At 41.5% G+C, this 17829-nt stretch overlaps 2 protein-coding genes across 3 annotated transcripts; both read left to right on the forward strand.

Annotated features, from left to right (window-relative positions):
* The first annotated feature begins 466 nt into the window (after nucleotides 1-466).
* Nucleotides 467-3618, forward strand: LOC138406026 (uncharacterized). The gene is made up of 4 exons (XM_069517389.1): nucleotides 467-937; nucleotides 2045-2361; nucleotides 2964-3083; nucleotides 3202-3618. The coding sequence occupies exons 1-4, from the start codon at nucleotides 818-820 to the stop codon at nucleotides 3296-3298; spliced, it is 654 nt and encodes a 217-aa protein (XP_069373490.1). The 5' UTR covers nucleotides 467-817; the 3' UTR covers nucleotides 3299-3618.
* Nucleotides 3619-4494: 876 nt separating this feature from the next.
* Nucleotides 4495-11712, forward strand: myorg (myogenesis regulating glycosidase). Of its 2 annotated transcripts, none has more exons than XM_020087135.2 (3): nucleotides 4495-4591; nucleotides 7098-7476; nucleotides 7627-11712. In XM_020087135.2, exons 2-3 carry the CDS (start codon nucleotides 7214-7216, stop codon nucleotides 9416-9418), a joined length of 2055 nt encoding a protein of 684 aa, XP_019942694.1. In that variant the 5' UTR covers nucleotides 4495-4591; nucleotides 7098-7213; the 3' UTR covers nucleotides 9419-11712. The 2 variants fall into 2 exon arrangements, with proteins under 2 accessions (XP_019942694.1, XP_069366578.1); XM_069510477.1 differs by lacking the exon at nucleotides 4495-4591 and adding an exon at nucleotides 5155-5254.
* The last annotated feature ends 6117 nt before the right edge of the window (nucleotides 11713-17829 follow it).

Here is a 17829-nt window from a genome sequence, read left to right on the forward strand (position 1 = left end):
CAGCCAGTTCCTATCACTGATAACTCAGTGAGAGCACTGCATGGAGACACAAAGGCACCCTTCAGTACTTTTTGAATTATTGATGCTCATATAACAGGCTGACAGTGAACAGAGATGACCCTGGATGTCAGGAGATTCCACGAAATCGCTATCCCTCCCTCCCCTGGTTTCTTCTTGGTTCTCCAGATCTGATAATCTGTTTTAACTACAAGGCAGTTAAAAAGCCATAAGTTGAGCCATGTAGTGCTTGAGATAAGTGATGACAAGTTTGTGAGGGACCCTGAGAGGGAAGTAGGTCATGGACAGTGACCCCAGGTATGTGTGTCTCTGCAGGGGGCCTGGGGCTTAGCAGGATTAGCGGCTCAGGTAGCACAAAGTGTTGCTCTGGTTCAGCAAGGATGCTCTCAACCTGCGTCTGTTTCCAACACAGTAGATTCATCAAAGAACCAAATAGTTTGGCAAAAAGTTCTGTTTTACTATCAATTTGGTGGGTGAGATAAATCCATGCAGGATTTACAGCAGCTGACGCACGATCAAGAGAAACACTATGATTTGGATGTGATGCATCATCTACGAAAAACACAAATGACAGCAATATGGGTGGAAGAGCTACAGCCACACGACAATCTAAATCAGAAAGAAACCCCACACATGCAGAAATGTTGCAGAAAAAGTGGCAGCAGTGGTAAATTATTAGAACGAGAGTTACATAGATTTGAGGGAGGAGCCACAAGGTGAGCAGGGGAGGAGGAGAAGGTTGTTCATGACTTTCAGGCAGATTAAGGGGACAAGCAGTGAACAATAACAGTTAGTGATCATGGCTCCACAGCTCTACATCACTGTGTACAAAGAGCAGTTCACACCTCCCAGCGGAGCGACCAGAGCACAGCTGCGTCCCACCTCTGCCCACCGCAGGAACAACCCCCAGCCTCGGCCGGTAAGATGCTCAGCCTACTGTGCCACACATGCAGTGTGGAGGTTTAAAGGATGAAGTCATTATTTAATAGAAAGAAAATAAGTCTTAGGAATCAATGAATTCATAGAAGTGGTAATCCTTAACTCTGTGTTATTTCTAAATAATAAGACAACTTCTAGATATTAGAACTAATATATCCTGGTGGTGCGTTAAAGGACTAATTGGATTTCTTATAATTGGCACTCCATTGTTCTTCATTTGTGACCATATACTTAAGTGCCTCAGAATAAATTGGCAGCTAGTTGTTTACATTTGCCTGTGCTTGGTGAAAGCTGTATCCTATCTATTATTCAGTACTTCCTTTCCTCCATGACTATTTATTTATCCAGACATGGAGTAAACAGAGCTCAGTAGAGTGTAGGGTCACATTAATGTGAGGAAACAAATAGCTAATAACTCCACAAGACATGCAAAACAAAAATAAAATACAAATCTTGCATTTTGCATGACACTCTCATAATTTCATATTTTATTTAGTGCATTATGTGATATTATGTCAATAAGATGCAGCGAGAAACAACAGATCGGATTAATCTTGGTGGCACTTTTTTACATTATTTGTAAATAAGGACTTTGCACTGACAGAGAAATTTGTCATTTTGGAGTAATAGAGTTTATTTCCTAAAAAACAAATGGTAAATTTGATTATTACAGGGATTAATTGAGATGTCTGCTAATAATCATAATCTGGGTAAATTCCCCAGTGAGAAACACATACAAAGAATTTGCTGTGGTGTTAGTGCAAGCATAAATATAAAAAAGAAAAACTGTATAAAAACATTATAAAAACACTAGAAACTAGAAAAGGATATGTGCAAATATTTACAATTTGACGTATATGCTGCACAGAGGTTATTTGCCACGGAGTGTTCAAATATTACAGACACGGGTGAGTACATTTATGGAGTGCGTATACCATGAGGTATGTGACACATACAGTGGAAGAACTGTTCAGTCTGCACAAGAGATCTATGACAGTGGTATCCAGTTTCTTCTCATCCTTATCTTCTACTTTTTCTTTTTTTATGTTTCAACCCATAAAATTCCTTCTTTTCTCTGCCTCTCTAGGACTTTTTGTTTCCCCGCGGCCTCCAGCCCAGCTACAAGTTCACCACCCTCACTCAAACACACCCCTCGCCTCCTGTGGACACTGGCCGTCCTCTCTTCCCTCCCGTCAGACATTTGTCATTTCACAGTCCAGTTACAACTAGCCCTGACAACAATCTAAAAACTGCAGAGGCGGGCAAACCACAACACATGCCTCCTGTCAGGCAGGCCGCAGAACAAGCTCTGCCCTCTGCTGACCGACTGTGGAAACTGCAGCTGGCCGAGCCTCCTGCTGGCACTAGCACTTCTCTCCACACAGCTTTGAAGAATCCACAAAGGTAAAGAGATTAATCAGCAAACAACACAAAAGAAGGACTGACTCTGAACGCTGCCTGTTCCGTTTGTATGAGAAGGAATGGGTTCAAATGTATTATTGACAAGCGAGTGCAGCTGTAACAGCAGCCATATTCCCAATGGTTTCAGTTATTTTTTACATGCAGATGATACTGGTCAAAGACATATTTTCACTTCTTAAGGTTTCTTAAGCATTTTCCCCTAAAAAATATGAAATACCAATAAAAGTACAATCACCAGAAACTTCATTTGAAGGATGAACAAAATGTATTGCCATGGACAACAAGAGATGAGTGTGATGTGACAAAAATTAGATTCTCTTTGGCGCTTAGACCCCTTGTGATGTCATCAGTGTTGAAAGGGGGTGTGGCTACCTCCTGTGTGGTTTAGTCACTAGTTGTGGTTGATTGGGTCTCGAGAATTTTAAGGATCTGAATGAGATGAGTGGACTTAGCTGAGCTCGACCAGGACGCTGGATAAGTATGACTTTATCAGCCATTGGGATAAGATTGGAGATGTTGATGAGTATTATTAAATGAGAACTGGGTGATTCTAAAAGTAATTATCCAACATTGTTCCCTAACAGGCAACATGCAGGAGCTCTGCTTCGGCCAAGACCCCAAACCAGCCATCCCTCTGCAGCTCAACGCCACTTTGCACGTCCTCAGTATCACAGGTCACACTCTAACAGCTCTCTGGATTATAGGTGCATATTCACCTTAATGTAATTACATGAAGTGTAATTTACTGGACATGAATAAGCCTCTCTTCTGTCATTTAAATGATAACCACTGAGGTTTAATTCGTGCCGCTCTGATTTTCAGCAACAGCGGGTGCTACAGCTGCTTCCACGTGGTGAAGCCCTATCAAGCCGGACACTACATCATACACCCAGAGTTTGTGTCTGAATGGCTTTCTTAGGACGATTAGACAACAGAAGAGGGAGTGGGGGCCCTGGGCTGGCCCTGGAGGGGGCGTCCAGAGGTTTCCAACAGCAGAAAGATGGATCATTAACTTCACTATTGTTTAATTCTTTGCTAATTAACCCAGTGAGACAAGGTGTAAGAATGAATAATGTAACTCTAGGCTGCACTCTCACTGCTATTATCTCCCTGTGTGCAATGTGAAAGTACTAAATCAGCACATGGCATAAAGAGGCTTGTGGTGGTCGCAGTGATCGAGCTGTGTGGCCCTAATGTGCATCTGTGTATAACATTAAAATTTTATTCCACTGTTAGTGAGATTACTTTCTCTATGTGCATTCTTCACTGCATGTTTGGAGGGTTAAACTAGAAAGAGACCTGCAAACAAAGAAACTTTACTCTGGGGTATACAAGCAGCAGCGGATGAAGTACTCCAACATTTTACCTGAAAAAATACATATAAATAGACAAAAATGGAAGTTACATTTTCCCATTAACTTTTCTGCTTGAATAAATGTAAATTAGGAGGCGGGGTCTGAATTGGCTGCCCGCTCTGATAGCATCAGTGGTCCCTCTCTTTATTGATCACTTTTTAAAATATAAAAACAATGTAAACATGTACACAGTGCTACATCTAGGTTTAAATATATTATTTAGATTCAACATTGACATGATCTTTAATACATTTTTACAGAAAGAGAAAGTCAATGTGACAGAGTTCACACATATAACTGTAAGTCTGATAAAAATGTGAGAGTAAAAATTACACACAACTTTAAAAAAAACCTGTTGGAACTCAATATGGTGAAAAGTTGTTATTTTCAGCATGTGCCACTTTACAATCTGTGGCTATGCCCTGTATTAAAGAAGGGCTTGGCCATAAAACAATGTAAATAAGCCTCGCAATATAGTTTTCATCCATAGCAATATAACAAAAGAAACATAGTAGAGAATATAATTGATATACTTCAGATTTGTAGTATGTTTTGCTGTTTAAAAAACAGTTTAAAACCACAACTCAGGGGTACAAAAGAAATAATAACATGATAATTATCAATATCAACTAACTTGTGTTTTTTCTTGACATCATTTGTTGCTGAATCATTGTTGCATCTGTGCAGAATGAGAAATTAAAAGATTGTGTGTGGGTGTGAGCCAGACAGTGTAACTCCTCTGGACTATATTTCCCATGGTGCAGCGCGAGCAGATGTCATGAACATGCCTTGATTCCTCTCGGTTTTTTTCTGGGAACTAACAAGTTGAGAGGATCCTCTGCTGCTGCTGCTGCTCGGTAGGAAAAACACCTTTTCTCAATAGACTGCAGGAGGAAAGCACAGGAAGCTGCAGACCTGTGTCAATGTCATGTTGTATTACATGGATTACGAGGTATTTTGCCTCTCTTAACTTTTCCTTGCGCCTCCCACCAGGCGCACAACAACGGCTTTCTGTACATTAGACCGCAGGGAGCTGCCTGTGTGGAGACATCGTGCGTAAAGCAGGACGAGACTCGTCCCTGTTCAACGATCGCTTTAGAAACGTGTGTTTGTTTGCATTGTTTATTTTTAGTTAACACATAAACTATGCAAAGTATCAGGTTCCCCTCTGAGGGTCCACGTCTGAAGTGGAACCATCCAAAGTGAAGATCGTCACTGTTGCGTTCAAAGCTCAGTAACTTACATTTCTTCAAATTTGATTTTTCCAAAGTCATGATCAGTATTTTGCAACTTGTGATCCCCCTCCCATACACGCACGCACAGTGACACGTGCGCGCGTGCACATGAGCTAGTGAGCCCTCCTCACACGCCTGCCCTGCTGTGTTTGTTTTTTCCCTCTGTGTCAGACAAGATAGGGAATCGGCTGAAAAAGCAACTATGAGAGCTGCCTGATCACACCACAAACAAAGAAGTGTTTGGTGTGGAAAATAAAATCTGCCTCCTCATCCTCTTTCAATGAGGTAAACAAAACACGTCAGCAAAAAATGATAGGAAATATATAGGATTTTTGCATTAGCATGTTTTTATTGATCAAATCTGTGGAAACCAGATAAAAGATGAAATTATTAGTAGATTAGTTGAATATATAAACAGCAACTCTTTGATAGCTTTTTATTGTCTTAAGTTATTGTATCACTTTTGGATTTTTGTGTATTTTCTAAAAGCAGTAAATCCTTGCTGGAACTTCCTTTTTTTGTTCCGTCTCTGTAGTCCTCCATCAAACTGAATTGGTTTTGGGACCCTTGAGAAATATGTGTCTGACATTTCACAGAATATATGATTTATCAAGAAAATAATCATCAAATCATTTCAGAAACCCTTTGATTGACACATGAGACAAGCCTCAAACATGATATATAGCCACTTATAATTGTAATTAAAATGTCTTTTAAAAGCGTAACATGTCCAGTATTAGGTATAGGCAGGGTTCCTGCTATGCTTATTCTTTGCAGAAGAAGCAGCAACGCCTCATTCATCCAGAAACATATGAATTCAGCAGGTTTTTATACAGATCAGTTCTATGTGTGAGTCATTCAAAAGAGCAGAGGAGCAGAGTCACTTGTTGACCAGCGGAGCCACTAGATACTGTAAAGGCTATAATTAGAGTTTTTCACCAGACCAGCCTTAGTGCATTCATGTGGAGAGGGTCAGCATATATAATAATCAATATTGAGTTCCATTAACCAAAACATGAATAAAATAAGCAGAGGAACAATTTAAGACACCGTTTTTATGAAGCAGACCTGATATTCAGTAAATCCTCTCCTGGTCAGTTTCTTTGCTAGCAGCTATCAGTGGATCTCCAAGGAACCAACAGTTCTCTGTTAATTAATGATGGGCTTATGTTATCCCTTCTGTTGTTGGGGGAAATCTATACAAAGGGTGGTTGAACACAGAATTAGTCAATTAGATTGCTAATTAATAGCAAGCATTTTTTATTATCGACCCCCGCCTCCAGAGTAGAGCACGAGGGTCAATTTCAGTTAGGACGAGGACAGAAGTCCCCTCGGTCGGCTGTGCTCTCTGATTTAATCTATTCTGATTAGCTAAAGCAACAATAAGAAACATCAACAAGTTAATTACCCGTTAGAATTTCTCCTGTGTCATTATCTATCCTGTTGCCTTCTTATCTTAACCCCTACTGTTTCAAACTGTGTGTTTTGCTTGAGTGATTCAGGTAACAGTTTTGGTTATACCAGCATAGAGCTCAGAGTTTAGTATGCTTTCCTCTCCTTGTCCTCATTGGCAGAACTTTAAAGCCAAAATCCCCTTTTCTGCTTCCTCACTTCCTTACATACAAATGAGTTTTCTTTCAATAGAACTCATAAGTTAGAATAACTGCCGGGGACGCCTACTTTATCTTCTTATGGACGACTGGCAGTAGATTTGTTTTGTTGAATCTCAAACACATCTTCAAAGTTTACATTCTGACAGTTTAATACCTCTAAGTGCTGTGAAATCACTTGCTGTGCAGCAATGCAGGGCATGTAAGACAATGCTAGAAATGTCGTGGAGGCTTTGAACTGACAGAACAGGACATCTGAACAACTCAAGATCGACTGAGAAACAGGTTGATATATTGAGTGTGTGTGGATCTAGCTGGGGCTGTTGTCTGATAGTTAAGTCGATATATTCTGTCTATTCACATCAGCTAAAAAGTATCAGATGAATGTACTGCACAAAGGCTGCAGCAACAGGCAGCATTTTTCTAGCAACCTTTTCATTTTCCCACATTTGTTTTCCATAGAATGCATGAAAATCTCAACAATTAATTTTCTAAATCTTTTCTCTCTCTGTGGACAGCCAGGAGAACAAACATAACAGCGGGGCCTGAGTGCAACAAAAGAGGCTCCCTGGAAAACATTTACATGATCTGTGGAAAATTAACTCTCGGATTTGCCCGTTGAGCAGCACAAGTCATGTACCAAGTGGTGCCAGGAGGAGCCGGGGGCACAATTACAGATGTTATCCCCAAGCAGAAACACAGCAAGGACACTCGACCCTTAGTCGGAGCTGGCGTAATCGGCCTGGTGCTGGTAATTGCTGCAGTGACTGCCTGGTGTTATTACATCGCCTCTCTACGCAAAGCTGAGCTGCTAAAGACTCAGCTGCTGGATCTGAATAAAGATGGATACATTATCCGCAACCAGGGAGGCTCCATTGTTTTCAGAATGGATTTCAGGTTGGTTTATTTGAATGTTTTTTCACACTTGATGTGTGTGTATAGCTACATATTTCAGAAAATCTATGCACATCTTATTGTAGAAATACTTATTTTAGACATGTCAACAAGAGGCACTATGAGAATTTGATTATTTTTAAACCTTGGCAGGTCAGGGACCTTGGATTTGGATTCCTGCTCTAAAGAAGGGGAGATGCTGAGCTGTGGACGCACCACTGATAGAAAACTTAATTTCTTTATTGAGACAGTACGACCTAAGGACACAGTACAGTGCTACCGTGTGCGTTGGGAGGAACTGGTTCCTGACATTCCTGTTGAGCATGCCATGACATACAAGTTTGCACATTGGTATGGTGGTGCTGTGTCAGCAATTCAGCACTGGCCCATTTCTATTTCTGGCCAACAAGCTCCCAAACCCTTTGTTACTAGTGACATCTACTCAAACCGCAATGAATTTGGTGGTATTTTAGAGAGTTATTGGCTTTCATCCAATGCTACAGCCATCAAGATCAATAATTCTGTGCCCTTCCACCTGGGATGGAATGACACAGAGAAGACCATGTACTTCCAGGCCCGATACAATGACAGTCCGTTCAAGCCAAACCCAGGGGAGGCTCCATGTGCTGAACTTAGCTACAGAGTGTGTGTGGGCTTGGATGTGACATCCATGCACAAGTACATGGTCCGCAGGTACTTCAACAAGCCAAACAAAGTGCCAGCCAAAGTCATGTTTCGCCATCCAATTTGGTCGACTTGGGCACTACACAAGACTAAGATAGACCAAGAGAAACTCTTGAAATATGCTGCCAACATTCGCAAGCATAACTTCAATTGTAGCCACCTAGAACTAGACGACCGCTACTCGAGCCGCTACGGGGAATTTGAGTTTGACACAACAAAGTTCCCCAATGCTTCAGCCATGTTTCAAAAGCTGAAATCAGATGGATTTCTGTTGTCACTCTGGATCCACCCTTTTGTGAACTATGACTCAGAAAACTTCCACACTTGTGTAGAGAGGGGCCTGTTTGTCAGGGAGCCAACAGGACGTCTACCAGCTTTGGTGCGCTGGTGGAATGGCATTGGCGGCATTTTGGATTTCACAAATCCAGAGGCCCGTGATTGGTTTTCCTCACAGCTACGCTCACTGCGCTCCAGGTATGGGGTGTCATCTTTTAAATTTGATGCAGGGGAGACCAACTACTTACCATGGAAATTTAGCACAAGAACTCCCATTCGAGACCCAAGTTTCTTCACGAGACGTTACACGGAAATGGCTATTCCCTATAATGATAGAGCTGAGCTGCGTAGTGGTTACCAGTCCCAGAACATTTCCTGCTTCTTCAGACCAATTGATCGTGACTCTGTGTGGGGCTATGAGTTGGGTCTCAAGTCTCTTATCCCCACAGTGCTCACTATTAGCATTCTTGGCTATCAGTTCATTCTACCGGACATGATTGGAGGCAATGCCTATCTGAACCGCACAGAAGGGAATCAAGCATTGCCTGATCGAGAACTCTATATCCGCTGGCTGGAGCTGTCGGCCTTCATGCCCTCCATGCAGTTTTCTGTTCCACCATGGGAGTATGACAATGAGGTGGTTGAAATTGCACGGAAATACACAGCTCTACATGAAAGTATTGTGGCCCCACGGGTCCTGGAGCTGGCTGGTGAGGTGCTGGACACTGGAGACCCAATCATACGGCCCCTGTGGTGGATTGCCACAGGTGATGAGACAGCCTATAAAATCGACTCCCAGTTCCTGATTGGGGATGACCTCATGGTAGCCCCCGTTTTAGAGCCTGGAAAGCAAGAGCGTGACATCTACCTCCCTGCTGGCCGTTGGAGAAGCTACAAGGGGGAGAGATTTGATATCAAGGAGCCACTGCACCTCACAGACTATCCAGTAGACCTGGATGAAATTGCTTACTTTGTTTGGGTGTAGCAAAAAGGGAATGCAAAGCTAAACACACTTGATATTATCCATGCTACAATTTCCATGTGAGACAATTTTCGAAAAGTTAGCTTTCATACTTGAGACATTTGATGCTAGATTGTTTTTTGTGGTTAAAGCTTTCACGAAAGAAATAAGAAATCCGATATTAACAGCACATGAAAACATTTCTATTTTTAATTGTTAGGGCTATTTCATGTGAAGTAATGAATGCAACAGCTTCTTATGCATTTTTTGTGGTTTATATGAAATAAGTGTCCTTCAAAGTGAGAAACTTTTTGGATATAGTGTTAATGATTAATTGTGTGTGGTATGTGGTCATAGTTACAATTAAAGCAATATCTGTTTTAAGTTTGCTAACATTAGCCATTTTAAGCTACTGGTCAAATTAGACCATACATGGCTCTAATAGTAAAATCTGAGCATGTACTGCAGTAATTGTGTGTATAATGCTTCTTAATTCAGCTTTTCATTTGTACAAGAAAGGACGTTGTTTAATCTTTCTAAAGTTAAAAATTCTTGCTTTGAAGATCTTTTATATCGTGTATATCAAAACATCAGGGAATATGCTAACAGGGATTTAATTAAGGCACAATTGCAATGGTAGACAACAAAGTTGGTTTTGAATGTCACAGTACTTAGTAGTTAACAAGTCACTTCATAACTTACAGTGTTCCCAAACACTCATCAAAAATTGTCTGTTGACTATGCACTTGCTTGTGTCCTCAGCAACACACTCACTAATGTTTGAAATAAAGAGAGACACACATTCTTTTTAGTAAATATAGGCCAAACAATTTGTATGATGCAAGGTTGATATAAGATTTCATTGTTGTCATAAGGCAGTTAGACTTCATTAAACCCGTATCTATGAAGATTCCCAGTTTGTCTGAGATATCCCACTTTGCCTTTGACACTAATACATTTGTACTCTTCTGAAGGGAAACATTTTTACTTTACAACTTTTTAGGATTTTGGGTTTTATGTTTTACTTCTCAGTGTGAATGCTTGAAAGTTAATCACAACAAATTGCATGTGCTTTGTGTGTAACACAGTAACGTCACTTAGCCCAGAAGAAGATGACTCTAATTAGGCACTAAATATTTTATGCTCTTCCTCAGGTTCAACAGTTTTCTCAGGCTGGAGTGTTTTTAATGTTGAGAGTAAACAAGCAGACATGCAGGATACTGATACTAGTAATGTCTAATACATTGACATGTCTACAACTTACAACATAATAAGCATCACTTTTCTCGAACGTAAAACCTAAATAATAGTGGTTTGTTTCCTTTATATCCAGACTTTTTTAAAGTGTGGAAGTCCATATAAGTAATGAATTTAGCCTCATTTAAATAATCACGTTAAATGGTACGGTGTGTTTTGTCACTTTGTGTTTTGTTGATGTGAATATTTTGTCACTGCAGTGACTCAAGTGCCATGTGTTAATTTTAATTGCCACATAAAAATGTGATTTTTGTTATGCTATGCATTTATTATTGTTTTATTGTTGCATATAATTCTTAATTTCTTTAAATATTCAACATATACCAAATGAAAAGAACAACTACATTGGTATCTTGGCATCTAGAGATCAAACTGATGCTGATATTCTCATTAAATTCTGAGTATGAGAGCAAGTCTAATATCAGTTCTAATACTTAACATCATTCACATCAATTTCTTCTTTTAGAGGATTTAAAATCATGTGACTAAAGGGAAATATTGTTGCGCAATGTGTCCATTTGTTACTTTCTGTAGTTGTTTGGAGCTTTTTGATTTGTTGATATTATTCCTGAGGACTTTTCAAGCTGCAATGAAAAAAATATTGTGTGTTTGTGAATTAAGGAAAAGGAAACGTCCACAGTCCCATGGTGCAATTTTCACATTTGGCAATATTTGCTTGTATGTGGTTTTCAGACCCATGTTAACTTTGTACTTGTGACTTGTGATTTACACATGTTGACCGTGGTGGGTTTTGTTTGTGCCTTTTGCTATAGTGTCATCATAACAGCACCGCCTATTTATAGCAGTTCTCACTCAGCATCTGGGCCAAGCCAATCTCTGAGGCTATATCTGTCTCAGACTGTTGCTTTATGACGAGAGGCTCTTTTGGACTGAATGTTTCTTTGCTGGTGGCCCCTGTGACCCAGCGTGTCCTGTTTGCGTCAGGTTGTTGTGGCTGAAGGAACATTTGCATGTGACTAAGGGCTAGCATTCATTTCAGAGACAGTGCATATTTTATGTCCTATGTGATACAAATGTATTAAAAAGATTTTTGCATCGAATGTTTGTCCAATTTTACTAATTTTAAGACAGTGGTTCTTAAGTGGGGGTCTGTGGCACACTACCAAGAGGTCTGTGACAAGTTTCCAGATATACTGTATCTATCAAACATTGATATATGGGTATTATATGTTGACAAAATGGTGAAAATATTTCGTTACTTCACTAATATCCTTTCTCTTGTTGTACTTTTTACACCACAAAGCCGAAGTGTTAAAAAAATATGTTATGTGTAAGTATTCCAAGGGACGTGCATGAGGTGGTCATTGGATTTTTTCTATCTTGTTGAGGGTCATTGGCTGAAAGTAAAATTGAGAACAGAAAGTACATTTGCCACATATTTGGTGTCATGACCACCATTACCAGATGACTGTCGGTGATCAATATGTGTTCAACTTTTTCATTGTACACGGACCAACTAATGAAAAAGAAGAAAAATTCTGGGCATGTAATTCAGGTCAGTAAACTGATCGTGCAATCAGTTAGCCAATCGCAACCTGTAACCTCTTATGAGTCTGCAATACATGAAAACTAATGTGCCCATCAATGCCATATTGAAAGAGGCACCCTCCAGGGGCTTCTCTAACTTTGTGATGCCTGGCTCATCATGGGGCAATAATGACAAGCTGATGAAACAATTGTGCAGGTGATTTGGAGGCTGTGTCTGGATCAATAAATCATCTGCTGGTTCATGACGTGAGACTAGAGAGCGACTGATGTAAAAGGTGTGTGGCCAGACACCAAGAAAAAGAAAGGCAAACTTACTACAGCAGCTGATAATCTGCAATGATATTTATCAAAATTACAGCATTAAATGTGATTGCTCTCTCTCGGTTCAAACAGCCTGGTTGCACCGTTTCTCACAGCTTCAGTCGATCTTTCATATGTTTGGGAAATTTATTCCATTTCGCAGCAGCGGGATGTGCTTCAGAACTACTTCACTTCATTGGCCAATGCCTCATCTTTCTTCAGAATTGATCTGGACTGGCAGCCTGTGCGGGGAGGACATGCATTCATTGATTAGCTGTCTCTGTGCTGCCGGGATCAATAGTATTTGCAGGTTTGCTTTCTGCAATCATATTGTTTGGTTTTGCCTATCTTTTCATAGACTGGACAAATAATTTATGTAGGCGCTTCAGGGGAAGTGGGAGCTTTCTAGGAAGAGAATTGTCAAGACAACATTATTAAGATAAAGTGTCTTATATTGAAATAACAGTGGCTTAATTTATTGTTTCAATGCTTTAGTGTTATTTTTTCATATTATTTTATTTAATGTAAAGAAAAAGAAAATAGATATTTTCTTATTGTTAAAAGCAGTTAGAGTGAAAATAATTGAATTTTGGTGTGTTTGAAGTAAAGGTTAGATAATCTTAAAAAGGAAATAACCCAAATGGGGCATCAGTCATCAGCCGACATTAAACATTCCACAGATATTGACAAAGAAATAATGAGACATACCAAATCTAGTGTTTGAGCCGTACGGTGCTGCAGACAGCCAGTAGGGTGCAGTGTAGCTTCATTGATGGATTTCTCCTCTGACATGTCAGTGGACCATGGTCCAGATGTTACACACACACACACTCACACTCTCACTCTCTCACACACGCACACGCACACCCGAAGCAGGACAAAAACTGGCAGAGGCCCTCCCCTCCTTCCTTCCCCACCTGTGAGCCCACCTGTGTGTCCATCTGCAGAGAGGAGACGCCAGTTGTTCTGGTTAGGAGCCAGTGTGTCTCAAGTACCTTCTCATATCCTCCTTCCACAACCTGTCTGCCGTCTGTCCTTCCCACTCAGGCACACACAGTATATTATACAGAGGGAGAGGTGGTGCAATGAAAACCAACATAACATTGCTGAATCTAAACAAAAATACAAATTATAGATGGATGTATCCAGTGCAGTGTCCTTCTTAATTTTCCAATGAGGCTTATATAGCCAGAGTTTTGTATTGATCAAAAAGAAACAGATAGCTGGGTTAATAGCTTGATAACTGCCACAAATAGGCTTAATGGAGAAAGTTTAATGGAAATGTGCATAAGCATGATCACTGGTTTACAGAAATAATCACAGATAAACATAAAAATACATCATTGATGAGTCGTTATAATCCTGACATCGCCAACAGGAGACAAACAATGATGAATAAGCTTCTCAGCCTTTTGGAGCTAAATCTGGAATGAACATTTATTGTAAGATGACCTCAGGGGAAATAAAACCCTCTGGTAGTCTCTCATGTGAAGTGAGAATCTTTGTCCTTAACCCAAGATTTTTGCTCCGTAACTAGAATGACCTCGCATCTGGTGCTGCCGTGGCTCGTCTGACAGGAATATGTCTGTCCTCGCTAGGTAACAAATGAACCCAACACCCCAGAGACTGGTCTCACATCTGTTTATCTTTTTCACCTGTCTGCTCGCTGCACTGCATCAGGCTGACACTCCTCTGCAGCCTTTGTGGATTTCAGAGTGTGCCTCTGGCATTACAGGACAGAGCCGCTGTTGGCTGGTAGCAGCATTTGTTAACTTTGAAACTGGGCATGATAGTGTAGTACAGTGTGTTCACTTATATATTTGCTCTCATAGCAAGTATTTTAAACTTGAAAAAGTGATTTCTTTATCTTATTTTTCTTAATTCAAATAATAGAAATTGTTGTTTGATTAAATGGTAAGTGGCAAAATGTTCAAGACATTTTTTAATAATGCATTTATTCTGAAATATTCTCCAGGCAAAATGTGAAGATTGTCTAAATAATTTTTAGATGATTTGTCAAATAAAACAATCTGATGACACCTTGAGTTTTAGGAATCTGTGTTCAGGACCATTTTATGGGAAGAAAATAATAATAAGACAATCAAGGTAAAAATAAAAGTAAAATCTGTAAAAATAAGCAGATAATTATAGTTTTAATTTGGATCACTGAGTTTATGCAGAACAAGATTTAACAAAGCGATTGAAAATGGCACAAGATGCTTAGAAATAAATAGAAAAATTAAGGACTGAGGTGAGGAAAACAGGCAGGGCTCTTCCTCTGTGGCTTGGTGGGGCTACGGGGTTGAACGAAATGTCAGGCACCAAGGAGCCGATGCATAATTGAAACATTGCGTCGCTGCTACGGCCGTGCACCGGCTTGTTTGATTGATACCATTTTAGAACACTCCTGTCCCCCAGTGCTCATGGGGTTTACCTGGGAAGAAATCAGGGGAGGGGGAAAGGTGCTTAGGTGGCTCATCTGGGTTTTAGAGGAAAATTGGTGCCATCCATCAAACACTGCATTTAACAAACGCAAAGGCAGGTCCAGCCAACAAAGGATTCGTATATAAGGCAGCGAACCGGGAAACATGCAAGGTGCAGGGACTGCTGAGGGTCTATCAATCAGCCAGTCAGCTCCTTTATTTAACAAGCGAGGGCCACGGACCCTGAGGGCCACACTCCATATTCTGGCTGGTTGGGCTTGCAGTCTTCCCCTGTAAAAGGAAGAAAAAAGGGGAAGAAAAGGACGAGGGAAGGAAGGAAAGAGGGGGCGAGAAGGGATTGGGGTTGGGGAGTGATGGAGGTGCAGGAGGGTTTGGCCCGTGTCCCCTGGCGTGCCGGTGCGCTTCATCTTCTCAGTGCAAGGGCCTGGAACTGCTGCTTGATGGGATTTTCAGCCCTGTGGCCTCTGCTGTCCCAGCATCCATCTGGAGGGCTGCCGTGTGCACAGCGGAGCGCCAGCCACTCAGCGACACAGCCATAAAGAACAACCCGTAGGCCAGCCAATGCCACTGATCTGAGGCTCGCAGCTCTGTTCAGTGGACAGGCCAACACTCAGTGGCACACATTCCTGTCAGGGACATAGGCTGATCCCTAAGCTACTGTGTGCTCAGTGGAACAGAAGACACGCTCTGTGAGGCAGCCCACATCCAACCACTGACTTCTTCAAAGCTTCCAAAATTGGAATGGAACAAGGACCTCACTATTCAGCATCCTTAATGGTGTGGAGAGGACTATCTCCCCGTCCCTCCCTGTTCTGTCCATGTGCCACTGCAGTAGAATATATATGCACTTATCCTTGTCTCGCTAGTGTGACTTTTTAATTTTAGAGGATGTGTTCAGTATCTGACTGAGGAAAACAGCAGAAGTTGTAACAGCACCTTGTAGACATGCTGCGGTCGCCCAGATTCCTGATTTGAATAACCCCCTTGGATGGCCGGCCATAATAAAACCTTGCCTCAAAACAATGTTTCTCTTGCATGTTCAATAAGACCCTGAGTCAATTTCTACAGCAAAGTTCAATTTAATTCCACAACACACATCATCCAGAACAATAATATCAGCAATATATAATTGAAAATCAAGACCAAATATGCAAAGACAATCATTACTGCCTCTCATTATCGGATCCAATTTATTTTTGCCCTGGGGGACAGAGTAGCAAATAATGGATTGGTGATGTGGAGGGCTGAGATACTCAGCTGTTGGCTTTGAACAAGCACAAGATCCAGCTTCATGATGCAGCTGATACGACCGTGGAAGGTTTGGATTTAAAATCTTTTTGTTTCTCCTCAGGGCTAGGTGGCGTCATTAGCATTTTCTTTTTTCCCCTCTCTCCTCACAACTGTATATTCAGCAAGTGTAGCGTGGTGGGTAAGGTGGGCAGACGGCAGACTGTATAAATAAACAGAGTCTGTCTGAGGGCAGCGCTGTGGCCCCCACCTGCCCACCATCAATCAATATTACAGCGGCCACTGGCAGCCCAATCGCCCTTTTATAGGCCTGTGAAATGATCAAACATCTGCTCACAACCATGCTTCATATATAGATGGATCATATGTATAATATCGAATTCTGCATATCAACCAGCACAACAGGATGTAACAATGACAGCACAGTACCTTTATCCAGAGGTGGGTACAGTGGGGGAGGTGTAAGTATGCACTGAGAAACTCTTGGAGGGGCTGCAAATGAGAATGTTGATGTCAGCGTGAGAGCTTCCAGACTTTCTGCAGACTTTCTCTGGCTGGGCCCCAAGTATAGGGGAAACAGAAAGTCTGAAGAAGCCCACGTTAGAACACAGCAGGAAAATCTTTGTTTCTACTACACGACAGTCGCAAGAAGGAAGAATGAAAGAAAACATATAGAAAACAAATATCTCTGCATGAAAAAGTGATGCCATGACAAAGATGGCAAGAAAGCTTTTGGTGATCTGGAGTTCATGTCTGAAAATGGCTTTTAATGTCGATCTAATCAATAGTCGGAAGGCTGATCAATGATCAATAAAGCCCAAACAGCCTGATGTTGATGATCCAAAAATTCCCTAATATTCGTGTCCGCAAAATACTTGAGTCAGTGTCAGCTATTTACTTGTTTCCAGTTTAAAAGTCGGCCATGTTGTTGGAAGCTCAGTGAACATGATAAAAGTTGAGGCCGGTAACTAGTTTGGCAGCTGGAGTAGACAAAGGTTGCGGGGGCCTGGTCCATGGAGAGGGGGAATGAATCCAAGTGGTCCAAGGTTAATGGTGGCTTGGAACAAAATGGATTCAGTGCCAGGAGCGTGCTGACAGGTGATTTGACATGAGTGAAGGTGGGCCATCAATCTCCTGTTGGCCCCTCTGACCCCTCCTCCGTCCGGCCACAGCAACTAGGGGGCGCCAGGTGTCATGGTTGCCCTGACCCGTGCGGGTCCGCGGATAGCCCACCTGCTGTCTGCCTGAAGCTCCCCCTACGGCTAGAAGAAGCTCCCATCGCTTCACGCTTGGCTGGCATAATGAAACTGTGATTGGAAGATAGTGAACTGTGACAGGCAAGTAGTAGACTCAAAAAGTCTCCTCGCCAAATTCAAACCCCCTCGCTCCAGGTTTCCCTTTTACGGCCCGCTCCTCTCTTGAAGCGCTCTGACAATTTAATGGTACAAAAATGATAATCTGTCAGACTATCTTTAAGATGCTTTCATACAGTACTCTGTGGCTATTGTCTCGTGAGCAGCAGAATGAGGGGATTCTGCAACTCATGGGGAAGACATAACAGGTATGCTGAGGCAAACTGTACTTTGTGTAAGATTAGATGCATATGTGTGTGTGTGCGTGCTCTCGCTCCCGCTGCTACACTCCCCGCTCCCCAGGGAGGCCTGGCTTCACGTTTAA

This window comes from Paralichthys olivaceus, chromosome 2, assembly GCF_024713975.1.
Source record: "Paralichthys olivaceus isolate ysfri-2021 chromosome 2, ASM2471397v2, whole genome shotgun sequence".
Classification (NCBI taxonomy): Eukaryota; Metazoa; Chordata; class Actinopteri; order Pleuronectiformes; family Paralichthyidae; genus Paralichthys; species Paralichthys olivaceus.

Excerpts from the sequence above, each read along its gene's own strand:
- LOC138406026 (XM_069517389.1), top strand. The coding sequence starts at position 818 with ATGGCTCCACAGCTCTACATCACTGTGTACAAAGAGCAGTTCACACCT. Across the intron at positions 2,362-2,963 it reads GCTTTGAAGAATCCACAAAG|GCAACATGCAGGAGCTCTGC; the intron begins GTAAAGAGATTA and ends GTTCCCTAACAG. Across the intron at positions 3,084-3,201 it reads AACAGCTCTCTGGATTATAG|CAACAGCGGGTGCTACAGCT; the intron begins GTGCATATTCAC and ends TCTGATTTTCAG.
- myorg (XM_020087135.2), top strand. The coding sequence starts at position 7,214 with ATGTACCAAGTGGTGCCAGGAGGAGCCGGGGGCACAATTACAGATGTT. Across the intron at positions 7,477-7,626 it reads GTTTTCAGAATGGATTTCAG|GTCAGGGACCTTGGATTTGG; the intron begins GTTGGTTTATTT and ends AAACCTTGGCAG.